General features: G+C 33.7%; 1 protein-coding gene across 1 annotated transcript; it reads left to right on the forward strand.

Moving 5' to 3' along the window:
* The first annotated feature begins 11,158 nt into the window (after nt 1–11,158).
* Nucleotides 11,159–20,066, forward strand: LOC111618233. Its single transcript, XM_023359717.1, has 7 exons — nt 11,159–11,202; nt 11,392–11,444; nt 11,516–11,634; nt 15,182–15,323; nt 15,400–15,443; nt 18,741–18,868; nt 20,052–20,066. The coding sequence occupies exons 3-7, from the start codon at nt 11,535–11,537 to the stop codon at nt 20,064–20,066; spliced, it is 429 nt and encodes a 142-aa protein (XP_023215485.1). The 5' UTR covers nt 11,159–11,202; nt 11,392–11,444; nt 11,516–11,534.
* The last annotated feature ends 467 nt before the right edge of the window (nt 20,067–20,533 follow it).

The following is a 20,533-nucleotide window of genomic DNA, read 5'->3' on the forward strand; positions in this document are numbered from 1 at the left end:
GCGATACTTGTATGATACGAAATGGTACATTTTCAATTGTCAAGTAGACACCAATTAAAAATACGATATCTTAAATTTTTTCAAATGTTAACTGTAAGAAACTGTACCATTCGTAGCCGAAAATCAAACGGTAATCTGTTAACCAATCAAATTTCACAAAAATTAATGATAACTTCTAAACATATTCTCGTATTCCATAGTAATATTCCGGATTTCATTTAAAACAATTGGCTTATGACTTATTAAGTTACAATGCTGAAAGTTTTACAGGCCCGCCAGAGGCCAAGTGGTCTTCGTACTCTGAACATTGGGTGTTCGGTCGTGGGTTCGCGCCTCTCTCTCTCGGACAGGCTGGCCACGTGGGGTTTTCCAGGTTTTCTCCACGTCTGTAACGTCTAAATAGAGGGCAGTTTCCCCATAAAAAGATCTCCCGGAAGGCATTCCCCTAGGCAGATGGCCGAAGTGTAGAATTGCCATAACTTAGTAAACAACAACTGAAAGTTTTATTTCTTTCCTTTTCCCCCTTGCAGACTTTTTAAATCATACCCATTGTGGGTTCAGTCGTGCCCTCGATGGGGTCAGAAAGGGACGGCATTCGAAATATCTGGGACAGACTGCCCTGGAGATTTACTCGTTTGGATTCGATCTCGGATTCTCCAAAGAGATAGGCTTGGCGCATTAACAGTCTTGGCCGTCCGACCTTCTGTTATGATTGTGAGGCCCCGGAAATAGTTCGTATTTAAACAAAAAACGTATATTTTGATAAATTATCAAATAACGACAAAACAAATAATGTAAGTGTCGAGCTGGCGACACCTGACTTTGACATAGTCGCTCATATACAATAGATGAAAGGAAATGAATCAAACATCGAAAGAAATGAAAAAGGGAATTGTTTAAAACTTAAAAGGGAAACGAGGAGGTAAACTATGAGCGCAGGTCTTAGTCATTTTCGAAAATTTTACAATTTTATTGGTTAAAATTCTATACCGCGTTGCGTGTAATGAACCCAGTAGAACCGTGACGTCAACAACAAAGACAAGATCGTTAAAAGTGACCAGAATCGCCGCTGTCTCCAAGAGACGAATTTAGTCTCTTGTTTTAATTAACGTCATTCGTCTCTGAAAGAAGAGACGAGAGATAAGTGACCAGAATTCTCGGCCCCTGGTCTCAATTTTCACCCGTAAACAGGTAAGAGATCAATCGGAGAGTGAGAAAGGGAAAGCCCTACCACATAGAAAAGAATAGAATGAGAAATAAAAATCCGATGAAAACGCAAATATTCAAGGACAGGGAGTTTGTTCCATTAGTCATCCCTTGTGGTTCGACTGCCGTCTGCAACCCTTCATCTCCGTGTCGCTGTCGAAATGGACAAGATGACAATTACAGTGTGTGCCAGATCTACCTGCAGGACTCCGACTCGCCGCTGCCCCGCTGCCCATCCACAACATCCGGAAAATCGAAGTTAGATTCGATAGAGACGTCGAAACTTCTTTCTGTTGGAGTAATTGCATTAGGATGTAAGCATAACCTTCAGCAAAATAAACGGTTTATTGTCAACACTTGTTTTCTTTGCCTCCACTAACCACCACCCACATACAGGTCATTCCTGACGAGGGAGTAAAATTCCCCTCCTCAAATCGGCGTACTTACATGGCTTATTATAAAAATATGAATTTGCTAAATTATATTACAATACAAATTGATCATAAATTCAAAAAGTATTATTTTACTGAAACTTAGATAAATTAATAAATAAAAACATTGCTGTATTCATTATGTTTAACTGTAATAAAATAAATGAAATTATTTCGTAATTTATTTATAATTTCTTTCAGTTGTTATCAATTATATAAATTTGGAAATATTTAAATTTTATTGTTTCGAATTAAAGTGTAATTATGTGAAGATATGACCACATCTTTCTATTTTCTAGTTAGATTGCCTTTTAAAAATCTTTATTGAGTAACTGTCCTAGCAAAAGAATTTAATATTGTGTCTGGCGCTATCCGTTATTATATTTTATTAAAAATCTTTTTATACTATAAATTATTATAAAATGGCAAACAGCTTAATTTTGAGGGTAGAGATTAGGTTTGTAAAAATTTGTATATTCTAATAACGAGTGAGATACGACACGTGGCCCCTCTATCTCCCTACTCCCTCAATCTTTAACCACCAAAATTTAATACCGTGAATCCCCAATACGCAAACCTCCCTGCACAATTCCAGAAATTTTCGATAAAAGGCACAGAATCTTCAAAATTGTGAGAACAAAATCATTTCCCTCTCACACACACAATAATATTCTTATATTCGAAAAAAAACCCAAATTTTTTAAATTTTTCGAAGGTTTTAAGGTCCTCTGACTCCAAAAATAAAAAAGTGTTGAGAGTCATTTCTTGACCGTTCGTTATACTTTCTCTATTATATATAACAGCCGGAAAGATAAAACTTAAACTGGGGAGAATCGTTCTTTCTATTAATTTATACCAGAAGTCACCAAACTTTTTTCACAGCGAGCCAGATAACTGAGAAAATGACGAGCGCTGGCCGCATAATCATTTTGTTTGTTTAATACAGTGATTACACAAAAAATAAAAATAAAAAATAAAGACAATAACATATTTATTTACCAATACACAAACACGATCGTAACAGCAAGGTCGTAATATCTTTTCTTAGAAACTTCATTGCAGGTACACAAAAAGCACTCTGATATCCAAATTCACCGAATTATTCATTTCATTGATTTTCCTTAAAAATTATATTAACGTCAGATGCAAAAAATCAGATTGGATCACTTCTGGCACTTTTACTTACACTTATTTTTATTTTTTCTACATAGTAAGTTTATCTACAGTCTATGACATTTCCAAATAAATAATTACATTTTACCTCATTTGTGGCACAGTGCGGCTGCGGCGGGCCGTAGTTTGGTAACCCCTGATATAATAGTATGATGGGTATTAGTAAACTAGCCAAACTGATTTCTCATCTAATTAGTTATTAGGCTCAATATAGCCCAATAGATAATCTGACAGATCATTTCGTAATAGGAATGTGCTGGGTTGTTGTTTATTATGTAAATTATACAATCAATCCGCAAAAAGGAAGTGCAGTTAACAATTATTTCACAGTTAAGAAAATATTCTGGCAATATAAATTAAAACTTTCAGTTGTATGAAATATGTTGTAAATTCCCGATCTTACAATGGGAAACGCAATTGTTTCTAATCAAACCCCAACCACTTGTAATGAAATCTGAATAAATTTTCTTTTTAGCGAAGTTTTACATTTAACAAATATTCTGTCAAATCCGAGAGAAAAGAATTTGTTAAAAATAAACTTTCCTTTAAAAAATGCAATTAAAATACTCGAAATATTACATCTATGACGTAAAACTCGTGACGTAACGCGTGACGCATTGCAACGACAAATTCGAATTCGTTCCATTTCGTATTGTTGCCGACGCCATCTTGGAAATTTATGCTTTCCGGAAATTGCGAGTTCTTTTTCCCTCCATTTTAACATTTTTCGTACAAATTTTAATAATGAAAACTCGCGTAACGTAGGTAACTTAATATTTTTCGATTTATATCAAAATTAAATAATTTAAATTAGATACGCTTTAAACCTAGATTTGCGGCCTGTAACCTGTAAGGTTACGGAATGCGTTTTTATAATTTTATTTATTATTACAAATATCTTAGCGATATTTTACAAAAAAAGAGGACTATTTTAGCATTTTAAAGAAAACATTTGCAATTAGTTAATATTCTGACGTAGAACTTATGACGTAACGTGTGACGCATTTATCGCACGTTCCACCGATTCGAATTCGTTCGATTTCGTATTGCCGACGCCATCTTGAAATAGAAAGTTTTCTGGAAATTGCGAGTTATTTTTCCCTCCATTTCGAGATTTTTCGTAAATGTTTAATTACATAAACCCGAATAACGCAGGCAATGTAACGTTTTTTATTTATAAGCGATCAAAATTGAATAATTGTCGATAGAATATTAAATGTAAAAGTTTCAAATTTTTACTTAAAATATTTAAGGTTGTTTCCACTTAGCATCGAATTAAATTATCAGATTATAAATGACATTCGCTTGCATATTGTCTTATATTCTTTTGAATGAAACAATAAATGTCCTGTATTAAAAACTGATTTTAATATTAAATTAATTAATTATCTAATGAATCATCTGGATCTTTTCTATTCTTAATATTTAAATTCTTAAATTCTTTTAGGAAGAAGTATCATTCTGAAATTTTATAATCCACTTTCCAAAGAGACATGGAATCATTTTAAAAACTTCTTGTGCTAAAAAAATTAACAAGAAGCAAAACAAAGGAAAGGTAAGACTTTTTTATTTTCATTCTAATTTGTTATGTATTCTGTACATTGATGCAGTAGAAAATAGTATATAAAAGTTTAGAATCCTCATTGATGAATCTAAGAATTTATTGTAGTAGAATGATGTTTGAATAATAATTTTATTCATTTATGCCATTTAGAATAATATGAATTACAATTTTACTTAGAAAAATTAATTTATTGTTAAAAAACAGAACTTTACAACTTATGTATTATTTATTTCAATGATACAGATAAATTTTAAAAAACATGTTTAACACACTGCAAAAACAATCCATTCAAACTTCACACCAATGCACTTGATTGGTTAGGTACCATTGGCAAAACTCCAAATTATCTAAAATTATTAGGTAGTCCTCTCAACTGTCGACAGTTATATTTCTGTCTCTATACTAGCTGTTTCTATACTTTCCTGCTGACAACACATACATCTCTCGCTGTGTGATGGGCTGGTGTAGCTTGCCTGCCTTGTTGGTTGTACCCAGAGAAGATCATGTCTGCTTCTTTGTGTGGTGATGTTGACCAATGTAATCTGCTCCATCATACTATCTGTCCATTTGTTTATCACCTCCTGGAGAGTGAATTCCATCACCTCTACAAGTGTGGCAGGGTTATGTGACAAAATAAAGAGACAGGTCTGGAGGATCGAACCCTCCTGAAGAAAGGGATATCTAAAGGTTGAGAGTGATTCAGACTCAGGGTCTGTGGTCTCCCACCAAACACAAAATGAAATGAACCCCAAACCTTGAAAAGCACCACAAGGACTTCTTTAAACTCTCTGTATATGCTTCAAAAGGAATAATTTCAAGTCTTTTAAACAGGTCTCTGAAAACTCAACTTTATAAAGATGATCATTTCCTGATAACTCCACTAGCTCTCTTTGATACTTTCTCTAACAATTGAAGGAAATACTGTGCAGAAGGTTAATGCTGACCCCAAGAATAGCAGTAATGGGGCAATGTATACTCTACCAGTGCCAGTAGTACTTTCTGAAGTTGACTTTTGTTAATCAATTTTTCAGATAATCAACTCTACTGTATAGTGAAAAAATTTTGAATTCCTAGTTTGTTGCCCATATGACTAATGCTTTAAGAATTCTTGACCTAAGAAAGTTCATTGTAAGAAAACTTTCATTAATCTAAAATAGTTTTCTGGACCTTATGCTGAAATTCCCTGGTATAGAAAAAAATTGATGGAATCGGAGAATTGAATGACAGGAGTTGGGAAGTGTCAAGGATGTCCACCCAAAAGAAACTGCCTGAAAGACCTGTCAAATCAAGGAACTGACTTTAGAGTTTTTTTGAATGGGTTGATCGGATAGTTGGTTACATACTACATATTCAGAATGTTCTGGAAAGATCCCAAAAAACAAACACTGAAAGACCTATAAATAGTTTTGTGATCAATACTAGGGAACTGCCAAACAGGAAGATAACAGAAATGATGCTGGGAAGTTACATGAAGGAAAAGGAAAACAGAGAGTCTCAGTTCAATGCATCCTTACCATACTGTAGTTATGGTTCTTCAGTAATTTAAAGTAAGTAATGTCATCAGACAAAAACACTGAAGGGAAAAAACATCATGGTGGAGGTGTCTCCTAGTCTGTCAATGATTTTAAAAGTTCATTCCAAGATTGAAAGGAAATTCAAAATCCTTAATGAGATCCTTAATTATTGATTGCTGGAGTGTGAGCATTTGTCAAACCATCAATCCATAAATGATGGAATAAAAGTGGCATTATTTCACCTGACCTGGATGAGAAAGGAAATTCAGCAGAATCAGGGATTCAGGCAGTACAGATGTTGCTGTGAAGACTGGCATTCATTGAAGCATTCACTTTGTCGGAGTAAACAAGAATTTGTTTGTTTTGTTACTCTCTAACAAAAATAAGTTCTAAATGATTGAGATAGAGTATATTGAGATTGAGAGTAGCTAATATGCAAATAAGTAATATTTCTTTTAGCTAAATTTGGGACATTGATTAAACTCAGTTTACAGCTAAAAATTACAAAATGCAATCATATAAGAGCGTAAATTTTCAAACAGTTTATTAAAGACTTTAATAATGCAATAATACAAACTATACCAGTCAAGACAAAAAAGTCATATCACACAATCAGTTAATTCCAAAATATTTTTATTATAGAGTTATTCTTTGCATAAATTCTGAGAAGGATATAATGTATTTACCTACTTTTAATTATCTTTTGTAATTACTGTTTATGTATTATTATTGATATAATGTTAATGATTATAATTATAAAGTCTGTGTGGGTTCACACACACACATACATAGCTTTGGTGTTGTATTTATTGGATTTAGATTTTTTGAACCTTAAAATTAGATAGTGTAATGGCAAATTCTGCTAATACTCCTAAACTTTTTGCATTCACAAAGATCCATAAATCAGGCAACACTATATGAACTGTAATGCCATGCTGCGTACTTGCCTTTTAGAAAATGCTATTCATAATCTATTTAAAGATTATTTAAAAACCTATAGATTATCCATCAGTAAAACAGAGCAAATAATTGATGATTTGTGGTAGTCAACTTATAGGAGATGTTTATATTACAGTCTTAGACTTTATACTGTACCTGTGTGCCACTTAATACAAATTACAACAAATTTTTGCCCTCTTAGACATTTATTACATAAAAGCAATAAGCAAGTCAATTGCAAATTTATCCTGGATTTAAGCACATATTTCATGCTATTCCTCTTTCTTTCACTATGATTACAAGACATATGTTCAAAAGAGAGGGGCACCTGTGGATAGCCTCTTGTCTGGGGTCCTTTGTCAGATATAATATTATTGGAAAAATGATTTTATCAACTCTACCATGTATGCTTATGTGCAAAAGATATGTGGAAGATATCTTTATTATATGGAAAACAAAACCAGATATAAATGGCTTCATACAACAAATGAATGACAATCCTTATGGACTGTATTAAATTAGACCATGCCAGCAACTAAATGGTACATTTTTTTGGATCTTAAAATCAACAATAGAAATGAAAATATTCACCCAAATTTATATTACAAACCATCACACCCACCATTATTTATATCTGCAAGCTCCAATAACCCCTGATGTATACAAAATAGCTGCTTTTAGAGCCCTGACAAAAAGACCCTTTACCCATTGTACAGATTTTACTGAAATGGCAAATGACTATAACAATTTGAATATATTGCTATAAAGCAGGTTACTATAGAAACCTTATCCAGAATTTAGCTCAAACGTACTCTGCTGGTAATGTTCGAGGCTCATATGCTAACAATGGGATAAGAGATAAAACTATAATAACCCAAACAATATACTCTGTATCTGACTTTATTACATGTAGACCTATTCTGGTCAAAAATATATATACAAACTATATTCTTACTTCATTTTTATGCCTTAATTAAACTGAAGTGTTTATTGAATAGTCATCAATTAATGTACTGTATATCACTTAATTATTTGATTTGACTATTTCCATTCCAGGATTTTACAACTATTTTTAAATATCCAATATTATAATATACACAACAATATATCCAATGAAAAGCACTCATGCAAAAAAACATATTATCAAGGTGTTTAATTCATAAATAAAAATCATCTGTTAAACATTTCCAGGATATTACCTCCGACCATCAGATTTCACTATTAAACAGATTAGAATAGTGTTTTTCTAGGAATATTTTTCTTTTTTGTTGATTCTTTAATAAAACAACAACAACAACAACACAACTTTAAGTGACCAACTGTACTTATATCTAAATCCACTAACCGTTTTGGAAATAAAAATCATATAGAATCTGGGTAGTGTAACCTACAATGCATCTCTAAACTAATCAGGAGTTGTAGATTTGAGTCCCATTCTGGACAATTATTTCCTTTGGACAATATCCTTTGGGATAGACAATGGACAATGTTCTTTCAGAATATTCTAAATTTAACATTAATTTAATTCTAATTATTAAATTTATTAGGAGAGCAGCTAAACCACCTATCTCTAGCCAAACTGATTTGTTATCTAATTAGTTATTAGGCTCAACATAGCCCAATAGATAATCTGACAGATCATTTGGTAATAGGAATATGCTGGGTTGTTGTTTATTATGTAAATTACACAATCAATCCGCAAGAAGAAAGTGCAGCTACCAATTCTTTCACAGTTAAGAAAATATTCTGGCAATATAAATTAAAACTTTCAGTTGTATGAAATATGTTGTAAATTCCCGATCTTACAATGGTGGAAGCAATTGTTTCCAATCAAACCCCAACCACTTGTAATGAAATCTGAATAAATTTTCTTTTTAGCGAAGTTTTGCATTTAACAAATATTCTGCCAAATCCGAGAGAAAAGAATTTGTTAAAAATAAACTTTCCTTTAAAAAATGCAATTAAAATACTCGAAATATTACATCTATNATTATGTGAGTCATAGTAACACGAGTGAGTTCGATGACGTCAGTTCGAGTACAACACGAAAAACTCGAGACTAAGGGCCCTGAAGAGAGCTACGGCAGATTCTTTGAGGTTCTTCTATGCTTAAATACGAAAATTAAACGCAAAAAAATCTTTTCGAAACTCCATAAACAGTAGACTCTCACTAATCCGAACTCGTGTAATTCGAACTGTACACTATTCGCTTTGATATCTTTTTAAATTAATGTAAAATTCTCTCGGTAATTCGGATTGCGCAACCACCTGTTTATTCGAGTCAAGAAAGCGTGTTACTAGGTTATTATTTTTTTTCTATTTTTGAAATTTAATAATACAATTTAAAATTAATAAATTAATTTATAAAAAGTTAATGTAAAAATAAATTAATTGCTGTTGTTGTTGCGTGGCATTCAGAAAGGGTATCCTTTTTATTCGAGCTGTTTAAACCATCCTTCTGAGTTCGAATTAACGAGAGTCTACTAGTTGGCGCGATGTCTACTTCAGAGTCTACAAACACTAGGTTACTTAGTACGAATTTGAGTTTTGTCAGCCAGCTTATGGCCTACTGTAGACTGTAGTCTACAGAGAATTCGAGACCATGGATACTTCCAGTTATTCTACTGCTTTGGTCAACACGATAAGTGAAAAATGATGATGTTTTATCCACTCTCCCATTGGTAGTCCCTACGCAGAAATGTAGACAGATCAGGAAAATAAATATAAAATTCACGTGAATCTTTATAAATACTATAACGTGTTCATTATCTAAATACATCTATAAGTGATAAATGTAAACACAGAATGAAAGTTACAGAGAGGGTTTCACCAATGTTTAAGTACGTTATTATTATGGCTTGTCATATCATTAATCTGATCAATTGCATCTGCTTTGTCGTTTGGATTTCAATAGAAAGTGGAAGCAATATAAAAAATATTGCCCTACATCATTCATTTTGTACGCTAATCGGCTTACAATTGTTGAAGGTGATTTGGTTCTTCGTAACATTGCCACAATGTTCAGCTTCTCTTTATTCAAAATTTAATAAGGAAAGAAGTTATAATTTTAAAGAAAAATGCTATTTGCTTTTCTACAGAATTTACAGTAGAGCCTCGATTATCCGACCCAATTGGTGACTGGGGTTGGTCGGATAATTGAAAAGTCGGATAACCGAAAAGTATGAAAAAATCCATTATTAGTGTAGTATATTATTATATCCCATGTAATTAGTATATTAGTATATCGCTATTAACCTACTTTGCGTTGAATTTTCATCGATGTTAAGTCTAACAAAAATTTTTTAAAATAATAATCGTCGCTATTGTATCGTTAAAAATTAGAAAATTAAGCCTCGTTTAAATACTGGCTCCCTTTCATGGTCGAATGGTGCCAGCTAAAACACGTAAAAATAATATTAAAGTAACCGAGACATAGCCAAATATTGTAGCGCCACATTACTGGCGAACATTTGAAATTTGCCGACTAGAACGGTCGGTTAACCGAGGTGGCGGTTAATCGGGAGTCGGATAATCGAGGCTCTACTGTACTACTTTTTGTTTCTTTCCATATACAGTATTGCTACGTATTATTTTGACTAATTTAAGCGGTATTTCGCGGTGGTGTATTTTCTTGTACTGTTGATCTTCGATACGAAGCGCTAATGATTCGATAATTCCGGTGGTTTATTCTATACGAGCGTGTCAAGGTCAACTAAAAATAAAATTAATGTACAGTACGACGCGATAAAAGACACAGTCTGTATACGAGGAAAAGAAATGTCACACATGCAACCAGAAGTGGACAATTGTTGACCGCTCGATGAATAGAGGATATTTTCAAATACTCTATTTCCACTTCGATATATGTATATTTGCCAAACCACTTTCGAAATTTATTATGTTGGGACAGGTAAAATCCGGGTATAGTAGTACAGTCAAACCTCTGAACAACCACTGACGGGTTCATAAACAATAGCCTTTGTTCGGAAGTTATTTCGTATACATCTCGAAAAAAACGTTCCTGACAAAATGACTGCCGTTTAGAGGGGGCCGTTATTGGGAGGTGTCGTTATCGAATGTTCTCTTCTTTTATATTGTTTTCGTTTTCTAAGTGATCGAGAATGGTAGGACGTCGCTTTTTTCAGGAGTATCTCCAAAAGAGAACATTTACTAACCTTATTATACATTTACTGTTAAATTCATTGTCAGCGCGAAAACTCAATAGTCATTACAAATATATTCATTATATTGCCTAATTAAAGTATTAATTATGAAAATATTTAATTCGTTTCATAATTAAGATCTATTCTTGTTTTTTAATCAAGGAAAGGTCTCCTCGGAACAAGAATTTTGCCATGTTTTCGCATTTTTGCAGGTAAGTATTTAGAAAGGTACAGTACGTGGAACTTTTCCATTAGTTTCACACTCTGTATTTCAAAGATAAAAAAATAATTACGTATTTTATTAAGTAGATTTATGATATAACTGTGTAAAAATCATCCGCGTATTCGTTTCATTGCACTGTACATAATCAAAATAAATATATTTTTCTATTTCTTTGTAGCACGGGATTTTACTACATATTGCTATTGAGAGTATCGATAATGTTATAAAAAGGTAATTTCATATTTAACGTAATCGTTTCTCTCCGTTTTATAAAATAAATAAGGAAAAGCCTTTCACTTCAGGCTTCATCACGGTCATATAATGAATTCTAACGGCCGCTTGCACTCGATCAAATGTAAAATTCTATCCGATAGCGAAAATACTAGTGAAATCGAGAATAAAGTCTTAGAATTTTCCTTGGGTAAGTTGTGAGAATAATAGAATTTTAATTTGTTTCGTCTTTTATTTCATTTTTATTTATTGCGTGTAGCTTTATGTACTAACAGTGTAAAAATTGGTAATTTCGTGATACTTTTTAAATTCTTCTTCATCAAATAAGTAATGCAAGATGAGGTTTGAATTTTGCTCGCAGATATTAAATTTTAAAATTTTCGTCCTTTGTGTAAACTGTCATTTAACAAAACTGTATTGTAAGAAGAAACTTGGACATTTTTTTCTTAAATTTACAAACAAAATATTGATGGTAAGTGAATTATTCTTTCATATTTTAATAAACTAAGAACTGGGAATATATCTAAACACGCGATTATTATTGTGATATGCGTTTAAATTTCCTTAGCTATTCGGAAAAAATTCTTAGCTTTCGCTGTCAAATTCTAGACATATCAAACAAAGACTATTTAATAATTATCATCGATTAGAGAAGTAATGTAATATGTATAACTTACAGATAACATTATACTTTTTCTGTACATCCCACTTTTCCTGTTAGCAATTGAGTCGTCTATCGTTTCGGGGGAAAAGTTTCCAATTAAAATAACGTGACTTTCAGTTTTCATTGGATGAGATTTTATAGTTAATCTTGGCTTCCTCCGCCTAAGTTTTCCACCTATGGTCTCTCCTTTCATCTATCCAATTCGGTTCTCGAGATTAAGGAAGGACAGACAGATAGACTGACTGACATACAGACAAATGACAGTGGACATTTATAGGTCTACAGTTTTTTCAAATTGCAGCCAAATATATAAGCTTAAAGACAAAGACCCTCTCACGAAATTACCTATGATATCAGGAAATAATTAACTGTACGCAACGTAAAAAATATACTTCGAGAAAACTAACATATAAATATAATCGTAAAAGTTCCTCTTTCACCGATGCGTCCGTTCGAATACTTTGTGTACGCAACGTAAAAAATATACTCCTAGAAAACTAAGATATAAATATATTTGTAATGATAAAAATCCATGCTGGTATCTGGAGAGTTTGATCCCTTCAATAGTGTAGTTAACACGTGCATTTACGAAATAAATAGGGAAAGGTGGGGCAAGACGAAAACGTTAAGGTTTGAAAAGCCATAAGATGACAACCACTTTGATGAGAACGATGATTTTTTTATTCTCAGCAAATACATTTGATAATACAGTAGAGCGTCGTTTATCCGAAAGCATTCCAGTCGGCAAATTTAAATTTTCGCTAGTGCTGTGGCGCTGCAATCTTTGGCTATATCTCGGGCTATTCCAATATTTTTTTGTTGGTGGTGTGTGTTTTTTAGCTGGCAGCACTGGCACTTTTGCATGGCGTTTTTCCGAGGATTGTGTGTCCTGCCGAATCGAACGTTTTTGATACTAAATCAGCTTCTAAAGTATAATTTCTTTGTTTTTATAAATTTATTTTGTTTGTAAAAAATAAAGAAACAATTTTTAACGATACAATAGCCACGATTATTATTTTAAAACGTTTACGACGAAAATTCAACGCGAAGCGACACGCAACGGAAAAAAATTTCAACACAGGATAGGTTGATATATTTTTTCGTACTGTACATAATCGGTTATCCGAAAAATAAGTTATCCGAACAATCTCAGTCCTCAATTGATTTGGATAAACGACGCTCTACTGTATATAATACAAAATTTAATTTTTGGAAATCGTTTTTATAAACAATAAAATTTAATATTTTAAAATTACGTGTAAGTGCCTCACCGGTCTTGCCTCACCGGTGGGGTATGATGGGGATATTATCACGGGTCAACTATATTTCAAAACGAAACAATTACAGTCTTAAAGGTTACTTTGAATATCATAATATCTTCATGTAAAAGGTAATGTAAAGTTCACAATTATACTTACTCTGTAAAGACTGTAGCACCGTAACATTAGATAAAGTATTACTAAAATAGGGAAAATGTTCTTACTTCCAAACAAAGAGAGCGATTCGGACGTTTTCTCGTCCCGTGATCTCTTTTGAGGTTGACATTTAGTTCCCCAAATAACAGCTAGATGAAAGCGCGTTAACTACCAATAAACAGACGTCCCCGTGGCCGGGTGGCCCCGGGTGGCCGGGTGGCCGAGCAGTCAAGGTGGCAGCGTACCGCTTTGGGGGAACCAGGATCGAATCCGGACGAATCAAGGAATGGAATCCCCGGGAATTTTTCGGCCCCGTCCCTCACCACCCGGTCGCCCCATTGTGGGCTGACCGAACCCATAATGGGACTGGTATAAGAGGCCCTGTTAGTGCCCACAGGGTGGAAAGAGTAAGAATAAAAAAAAGACGTTCTCATCTTACCCCGTGGCCCCATCTTTCACCACTTTTCCCTATTCAGTAATTAAAGAATAATTAATTTTATCATTAATTTATCAATGTTTTCCTTATATATATCCTTATGACTTTTATTTATAATCTAAAATCCATCAAAACGCTTAACAGTTTTACTGATAGTATCTAAATTACTGTATCTGTTGAAATAATATGTACTGTACAGTACACTAATTACAGTAGACATAGATAATTTTTCTATGTGAACACTAAATAAGCCTTATATCAGTCCATCACACGCGGCTAAGCCGAGAGATAGGAGTGACTATGCGTAAGCCTTGTATTTCATCTCATCTGAGATATTTTCAAAACTTCTGATTATTCAATTCTTACTCGAACTGGATCTCTAGAGCTGCGTACTAACACCTATACCAGCGGTGGCCAACAGTTTTTGCCCCCGGGCCGAATTGGAAAGAACACTTTTTCCACGGGCCGAACCAGAGGCTGCCCTAGGAAGATTTTGAGGTGGTGCGAGATCTTATTGCGGTGTCACCGAGTAGAGACTAAATTGTACGTATAGATTACAGATACATTTTTCACATTATCACGCTTTATCAACATTCTACGCTGTACTTACGAGATCTGTAATGGAGGGTTAACTCTAAACGCGCAGAGAGTTGTTTTTAGGCAATCTGAATTTTTCATCGAGCTATTCGGACTCGAGTAGCTAATATTGAAAGATTATAAGTAAAAATAAGTTTTACATGGCCAACGATTATCTAATATTAATATAATAAATATAAGTACGACCTTTTCACAAAAAAAATTTGTTTCAGTCATTTCTTTCGTTGTTTGCACCATCATTATTAGATAATCGTTGGCTATGTAAAACTTATTTTTACTTAAAATGTATTATGTGATTGTGGCAAGAACACCAGATGACGTTTTTATCATTTTTGCATTTTAACTACGGAGGCAGTAGCCTAAAAAGGAAGGTCGTCTCCGTGAGTATTTGGGACTTTTATGAACCGCTGATGGTGCGAACAACGAAAGAAATGACTGAAACAAAAATTTTTTGTGAAAAAGTCGTACTTTTATTTATTATATTAATACTGTATTGAAAGATTAATCGCGGGCCATATGTTGGCCATGTCTGGTATCCACTCGGTCGCTGGTGAACAAATCTTTAAATTGTTATAATATTTTTAACATAAGAAATGATAATTTATTATATTTTTCTTTATTTCAGAGGATGAAATATATAAATTAAAATTTACTTCCGAAGTATACTCGACGTTTTTTATGAGATCGAAATGGCCCAATGGGATCGAATTAAAACACGTAACAATGTCCAAAAATGGAAGGAAGGGTCACGGAATTGTTTTAAAAGGGTGAGCTTTAAAAAATATTTCAATTAGTACTGTATAATATATAAACATTTGAATACTAATGAATGCATATTTACAGAAAAATCATGAAAAATAAAAACAAATCTTATTCCCTGCAAAAATGTAAGTTAACTTTTATTTGAAATTTAATAAATGTAAAAGGCCAATATTCAAAATTAAGGCATTTACCAACTCTGGCTTAAACTTCGGGCTTAACGTAATTACGAGGAGAGAGGTATCTCGATTTATGATTATAAATCTAGAGACCTCTTTCTAGTGATGATGAAAGGGACACGAAAAAGTTACAAATTTTTCTTTATGTAATACTCGAACGATTCCTTACAAGTGATAAAATTAGGTCAACTTTTTGTATATGTGGAATATACAAAAGTTTGGCCACCACTAATCTATAACGTTAACGGAAGTCAAATTGCACGAAAAAGTTAAATGTAAATACGCCGCAATATGACGGTAATTTGTAAAGAATATACAAGTACTCATCGTGAAACTTGTGCATAAAAACTTTAATAATAAATTGCAGGATATTCAGTCGGAAATTGTTACGATAAATTAAAAGTAGATACACTTAATCCACTAAGTAATGGTTTTAAATCAGTTGAAGTCGAAAATTCGGGCATTTATCAACCGTAATAAAGCAGGCAGGAAATGAGTTTCTATCTCGGTATTTCTAATAAATTCATAAAATTATTATATGACAAAATACTTATAAAGAAATGAACTGAAAGTAAAATATTTCCAAAATACAAAGCTTCCACCGGTACTAAACAAGTCATATCTCTAATACTACTTTCGCAATGTCATTATTCTCGTCATAGTACTTTTTATCTAAAAGCGATAGACCTAACTGATAAGATAGATAATGAACTATTGAAAACTCGTCAATTTTAAATGCCCCATTTCCTTAAATACTTCAATTTTTACTTAGTTTTTGTCTAAATATTTTTGTATCTTGTCTCTACTAATAATTCGTCCCATAAAGGAATTTACAATGGATTTGGCTTGTTGCATTAGCTTTATTGGTTATATAATACGCGCACTATCTCTCGACGGCGAGTAATTTTGTAGATATCTTATCTGCAACGTTTGCTGCTCTCTCAATTATGAAAACATTTCTCTGTGTTTTAACGGGTTTGTTAACATAGAAAATCGCTGCGTTTTAAGAATTCTTCCCGTTTATTCAGGTTCCGTTTTGCATCTTAGAAAATAAATTTTCTTGGAGAATTCAGCATTATTATTCTTTCTCATTCAGCGTTGTGTGTTGAAATTTTCCATATTAAACGTCGCGATTTGTAAATAAATGTTAATTCGATCGGTGAGTAAGTCGATAGGGTGCGTTCTCGAGAAAGACAGGTAGTCCGGTTTAACGAATATAACAAAATTTTAATATAACTATCTAAATCTAAGTGTACAAAGAAGTACAGCGTACACAATTAAGGCTACAAACGATTAATGTGCTCGTGTGCCATGCTACCGATATTAATTTTACTTATGTAACTCCAGACAGAGAGACAGTTTACAATTCTTTAAGAGCTTTACCTCTGGTGTGTGTCGAAGCTGTGCCTGTCGAAACTACGAGAGTATGAGCCGACAGGTAATTGGTGGGTAGAGAGAGCTCTTGTATGCTCTAGAAAATGTCTATCCCGAGACTTAAGTTCTTGCCTCTTTTATACGTTTCAGTTCGGAAAAACCTTTCGGGTGATTGCGTGTTGTTGGAGACGAAGGTTGATTTTACAGGTGTCGGGTCAGAGGTGAGCCGTTGATGACGTAAAACCGTCGTTCCCACGGAACTGACAATACAGTACTTGTAGAGTCCTCGCTGCAAACTTGTACAGTTTTTTCTATTTGGTTGACTTTCTCCTCTTTTAACAATAGGTTGTTTCATTTAACACTCGATTGTTATAATTCTTTCTCAGTTGTTGATAGTAAAAGTGATATTCAATCTGTTTTCTGCGCCATGTCTTCTTAACGATCGTGACAGAGAAATAGGCTTAAAAATTTTTTTAAATTGGCGCAAAATCGGGCCTACGACCCTCACAAATGCTTTGAAAATAATAAAGTATTTGCAAATTGTTTAACTGTTGAATCACCAGTGACCACTGGATACTTGTGGTTGAATCTGGGTTCGGGTTTTACGAAAGGGCTGGCCACATGGAGTTTTCCTGAAGTTTCTTTTGTTTTTAACATTTAATTCCTTCCAGGAGCAGTAGCGTAGCGTGGGTGTCAGCCGCACGGGGCGGAGGAAAATTCCCCCCCCCTTATTTAAGTATCTCGATTTAAAAGACTAAAATTCAGTTTCGTCACAGAATAAGTAACGAAAAATTCCGTGCTAGCGTCGCCACCTTATTAAAATCGCCGACCCGGACGGCGGGTGAGGTTTGTTCGAGTAGAAGTTCCTGACGCACGCGTATGTCATTTTGCAATGCGAAGAATAATGTGCTGCGCATGCCGGTTCTAAATCAGTTACAGTTAGCGACTAGGGAGACTCGGATAGGAGTAGCGGCAGTGACCTAGCTCTATTGGATATTGGAGGTGTATATATATACGAATAAATCGTACAAGCAAAAACAAAAAAGAAAAAGGGTCAACAGGTTGCGCACGATATCCCCGGACGGCGAGTCGATTCCCGGACTATCCGGATGGATGGTAACACTATTCCTTGTTCGTTTCAATCGGTCCGAGTCGTAGGTGGACGAAAATATGAAATAAAATGGTTTAAATTCTTACAAGATATTATTATTATTTATTGTGAAATTTTGCCGCCCCCACTACACTACGCTACTGTCCAGGAGGCACCTCTTGACACATCGCTGTCGTGTTGCGTTGCTTTCTCCTATTAAAATGTTTTTATGTTTTTTAAATCAATATGTCAGTTATTCCTCCATAGAAGAATTTAGGTTATATCTTTGTTTCTCATTATGAGGCTCACTTTCGAATCTGTGTACGAGATAATAGGGCTTGAATCCTGAACCTCGCAAATTTTATGCAGCTCCACGGTATGCAATTGTTAAATAAGTGATAGAATATAATACCAATTTAGGAATTTTGTGTTAAAGTTAAAAAATACTTGTAGTGCGTTCACTGCCCAGCACATAATTTTCTTATATCTACGTATACACAATAAATACATAGAAAGACGAAATATTTTAAAAATGTATAATTCAGAAAACATACGTAATTGCGATCTATTTCATAAATGGCTTCTTAAACGATTTTAAACAAGGGAGTAAAACCACTCCCCAAGGGAGTAAAACCACTATTAAATTATGGCAACGCAACACTTGGGCGATCTACCTAGGGAGGTCTTTTCTTGGCGGTCCGGCGCTAAAGCCGGATTAACAAACGTCTATTATAGGCTATATTGAATATAAAGTTAAATTTGTTTTTTATTTTATTTTTCAGCAATTAATAAAACAGAAAATCTTTTGGTGGTTCCACTTACATCGTTACATTGTCAAGTATCCGAATTAACTGGTGGTAAAGGTTCCTCTCTCGGAGTTCTTACAGAAATCGCTTCTGAGAAGAAAAATGTAAATTTTTATAATATATTATGTATAATGATTTCTCGTACAGTACATACAGATATTTTATAAAAATACTTCTAATCGTANTTTTTTACTATGTCGAGCATTCCCAACATATTAAAACACTGGGATGGGTTGGACGAAAATGATTATGAAGTTCCATAGATGACTGGACAAAAGGGGCTTGTCTAGAAGATGCCTATTAAGGCTGGTGTGGTGGGTGGACTGGATTATTTGTTACCCATGTTAGAATATTCCGGAAGTACCCAGTGAAAATCCTTAAATGAGTGGATGACTCCAGTGACAGGATTTTTTAGACCATAGGCCAGGAAAGCCACCACGAAATAAGATGTGTACGGAGATGATACTAGGAAGTTACAAGAAGGAAATTGCTGCATAGGAAGCAAAAAGTGCTAAATAGCAATTAACAGCCATGTTTTATTGCAGTACCTCAGGTAAGAAATGATCCCACATTAAACTACACTGCATCCTTTTTTCCCCTTTATCCAAAGAAGGATCAAGTACTGATATCCACTGTACATGACATAGATATGGAGAATATGAGAGCCTTAATCATTGCAAAAACATCAAGAACATATTGTATTATGTGAACAATGTGTGCTCTACACACTGCAAACAGCCAAGATTGGATGATGCAGAGCATTTTTAATAAATAGTTGAACTAGAAACTATATTAAAAGATGAAACAAAAGTAAAGAGTCCAGCTGTTAGATGACAACTGCTTGGTTGGAGTCCTATCTGGAAAATGTGCAAGTTGAGTGCTTTCTACACTGCTGTTCTACAGCTGATCTTGAAATAATCCATACTGTAAGGCTGAATATTGATTATTTTTTGCAACATCCATAACTGTTTAGAGAAAGATAAACAAGCTGTTGACAAGACTGCCGCAGCATGTGCACATGTCATGAATTTTATCACACTATATTTTGTCTGGTAGCATTAGAAACCACAAAATGTCACAGGTTCTCTAACAATGGTGTAGGAAAACAAAGTTAATAACTACTATTAACCTTTTTTCTAGTTCAAAGTATGTAGATTATACTAAGTAATATTAGTTAATGGTGATGTCCCTTCCATTAACTATCAGAATTATTATTACTGTTTGAACAAAATATAATTTTTAACACACTACCAGCAAAAATATTTATTAACATAACATTATTTCCAGGATTATGATGGATAAAATTCATGAAAATTATTAGAAAAAAAGAAACTGCAATTTTAAAATGGAAGTATATAGTGAAATTTAACAATTGATATGGTGTATAACTTTCTCTGAGGACAAAATTGAGCATTGGTTAACGTCAATAATTAAAGACGATTTCACAGATAGCCATGCTAATGTGAGTTTATAATACTATGTTATTTACCAAATGGTTTTCTTTAAAATCAAGCAATTATTTATTGTGACATTGTCACAATGTTGGACTGCAATTTCTAATCATATTTTTAATTTAAAATGTATCTTCTCCGCCTCAAATTAGTAATGACTTGCTCCCAGTACATCACACTTTTCCTTTAACAATACAGTTGTGCCAGTCATATCTCTTAACACCTTCCAGGGAAAGATTTTAATTGAAATAGTTCTTATATAGTTAATTGGGGCCTTCTCCCACTAAGGTTTCCTTTTTCGAAATTAAGGAAACACAG

Source organism: Centruroides sculpturatus, unplaced genomic scaffold (genome assembly GCF_000671375.1).
Source record: "Centruroides sculpturatus isolate CEXI.00-Female unplaced genomic scaffold, Cexi_2.0 scaffold205, whole genome shotgun sequence".
NCBI lineage: Eukaryota > Metazoa > Arthropoda > Arachnida > Scorpiones > Buthidae > Centruroides > Centruroides sculpturatus.

Coding starts and splice junctions, on each gene's coding strand:
- LOC111618233 (XM_023359717.1), top strand. CDS start 11,535: ATGAATTCTAACGGCCGCTTGCACTCGATCAAATGTAAAATTCTATCC. Junction 11,635..15,181: donor AGTCTTAGAATTTTCCTTGG/GTAAGTTGTGAG, acceptor TCTTTATTTCAG/AGGATGAAATATATAAATTA. Junction 15,444..18,740: donor ATCTTATTCCCTGCAAAAAT/GTAAGTTAACTT, acceptor TTTATTTTTCAG/CAATTAATAAAACAGAAAAT.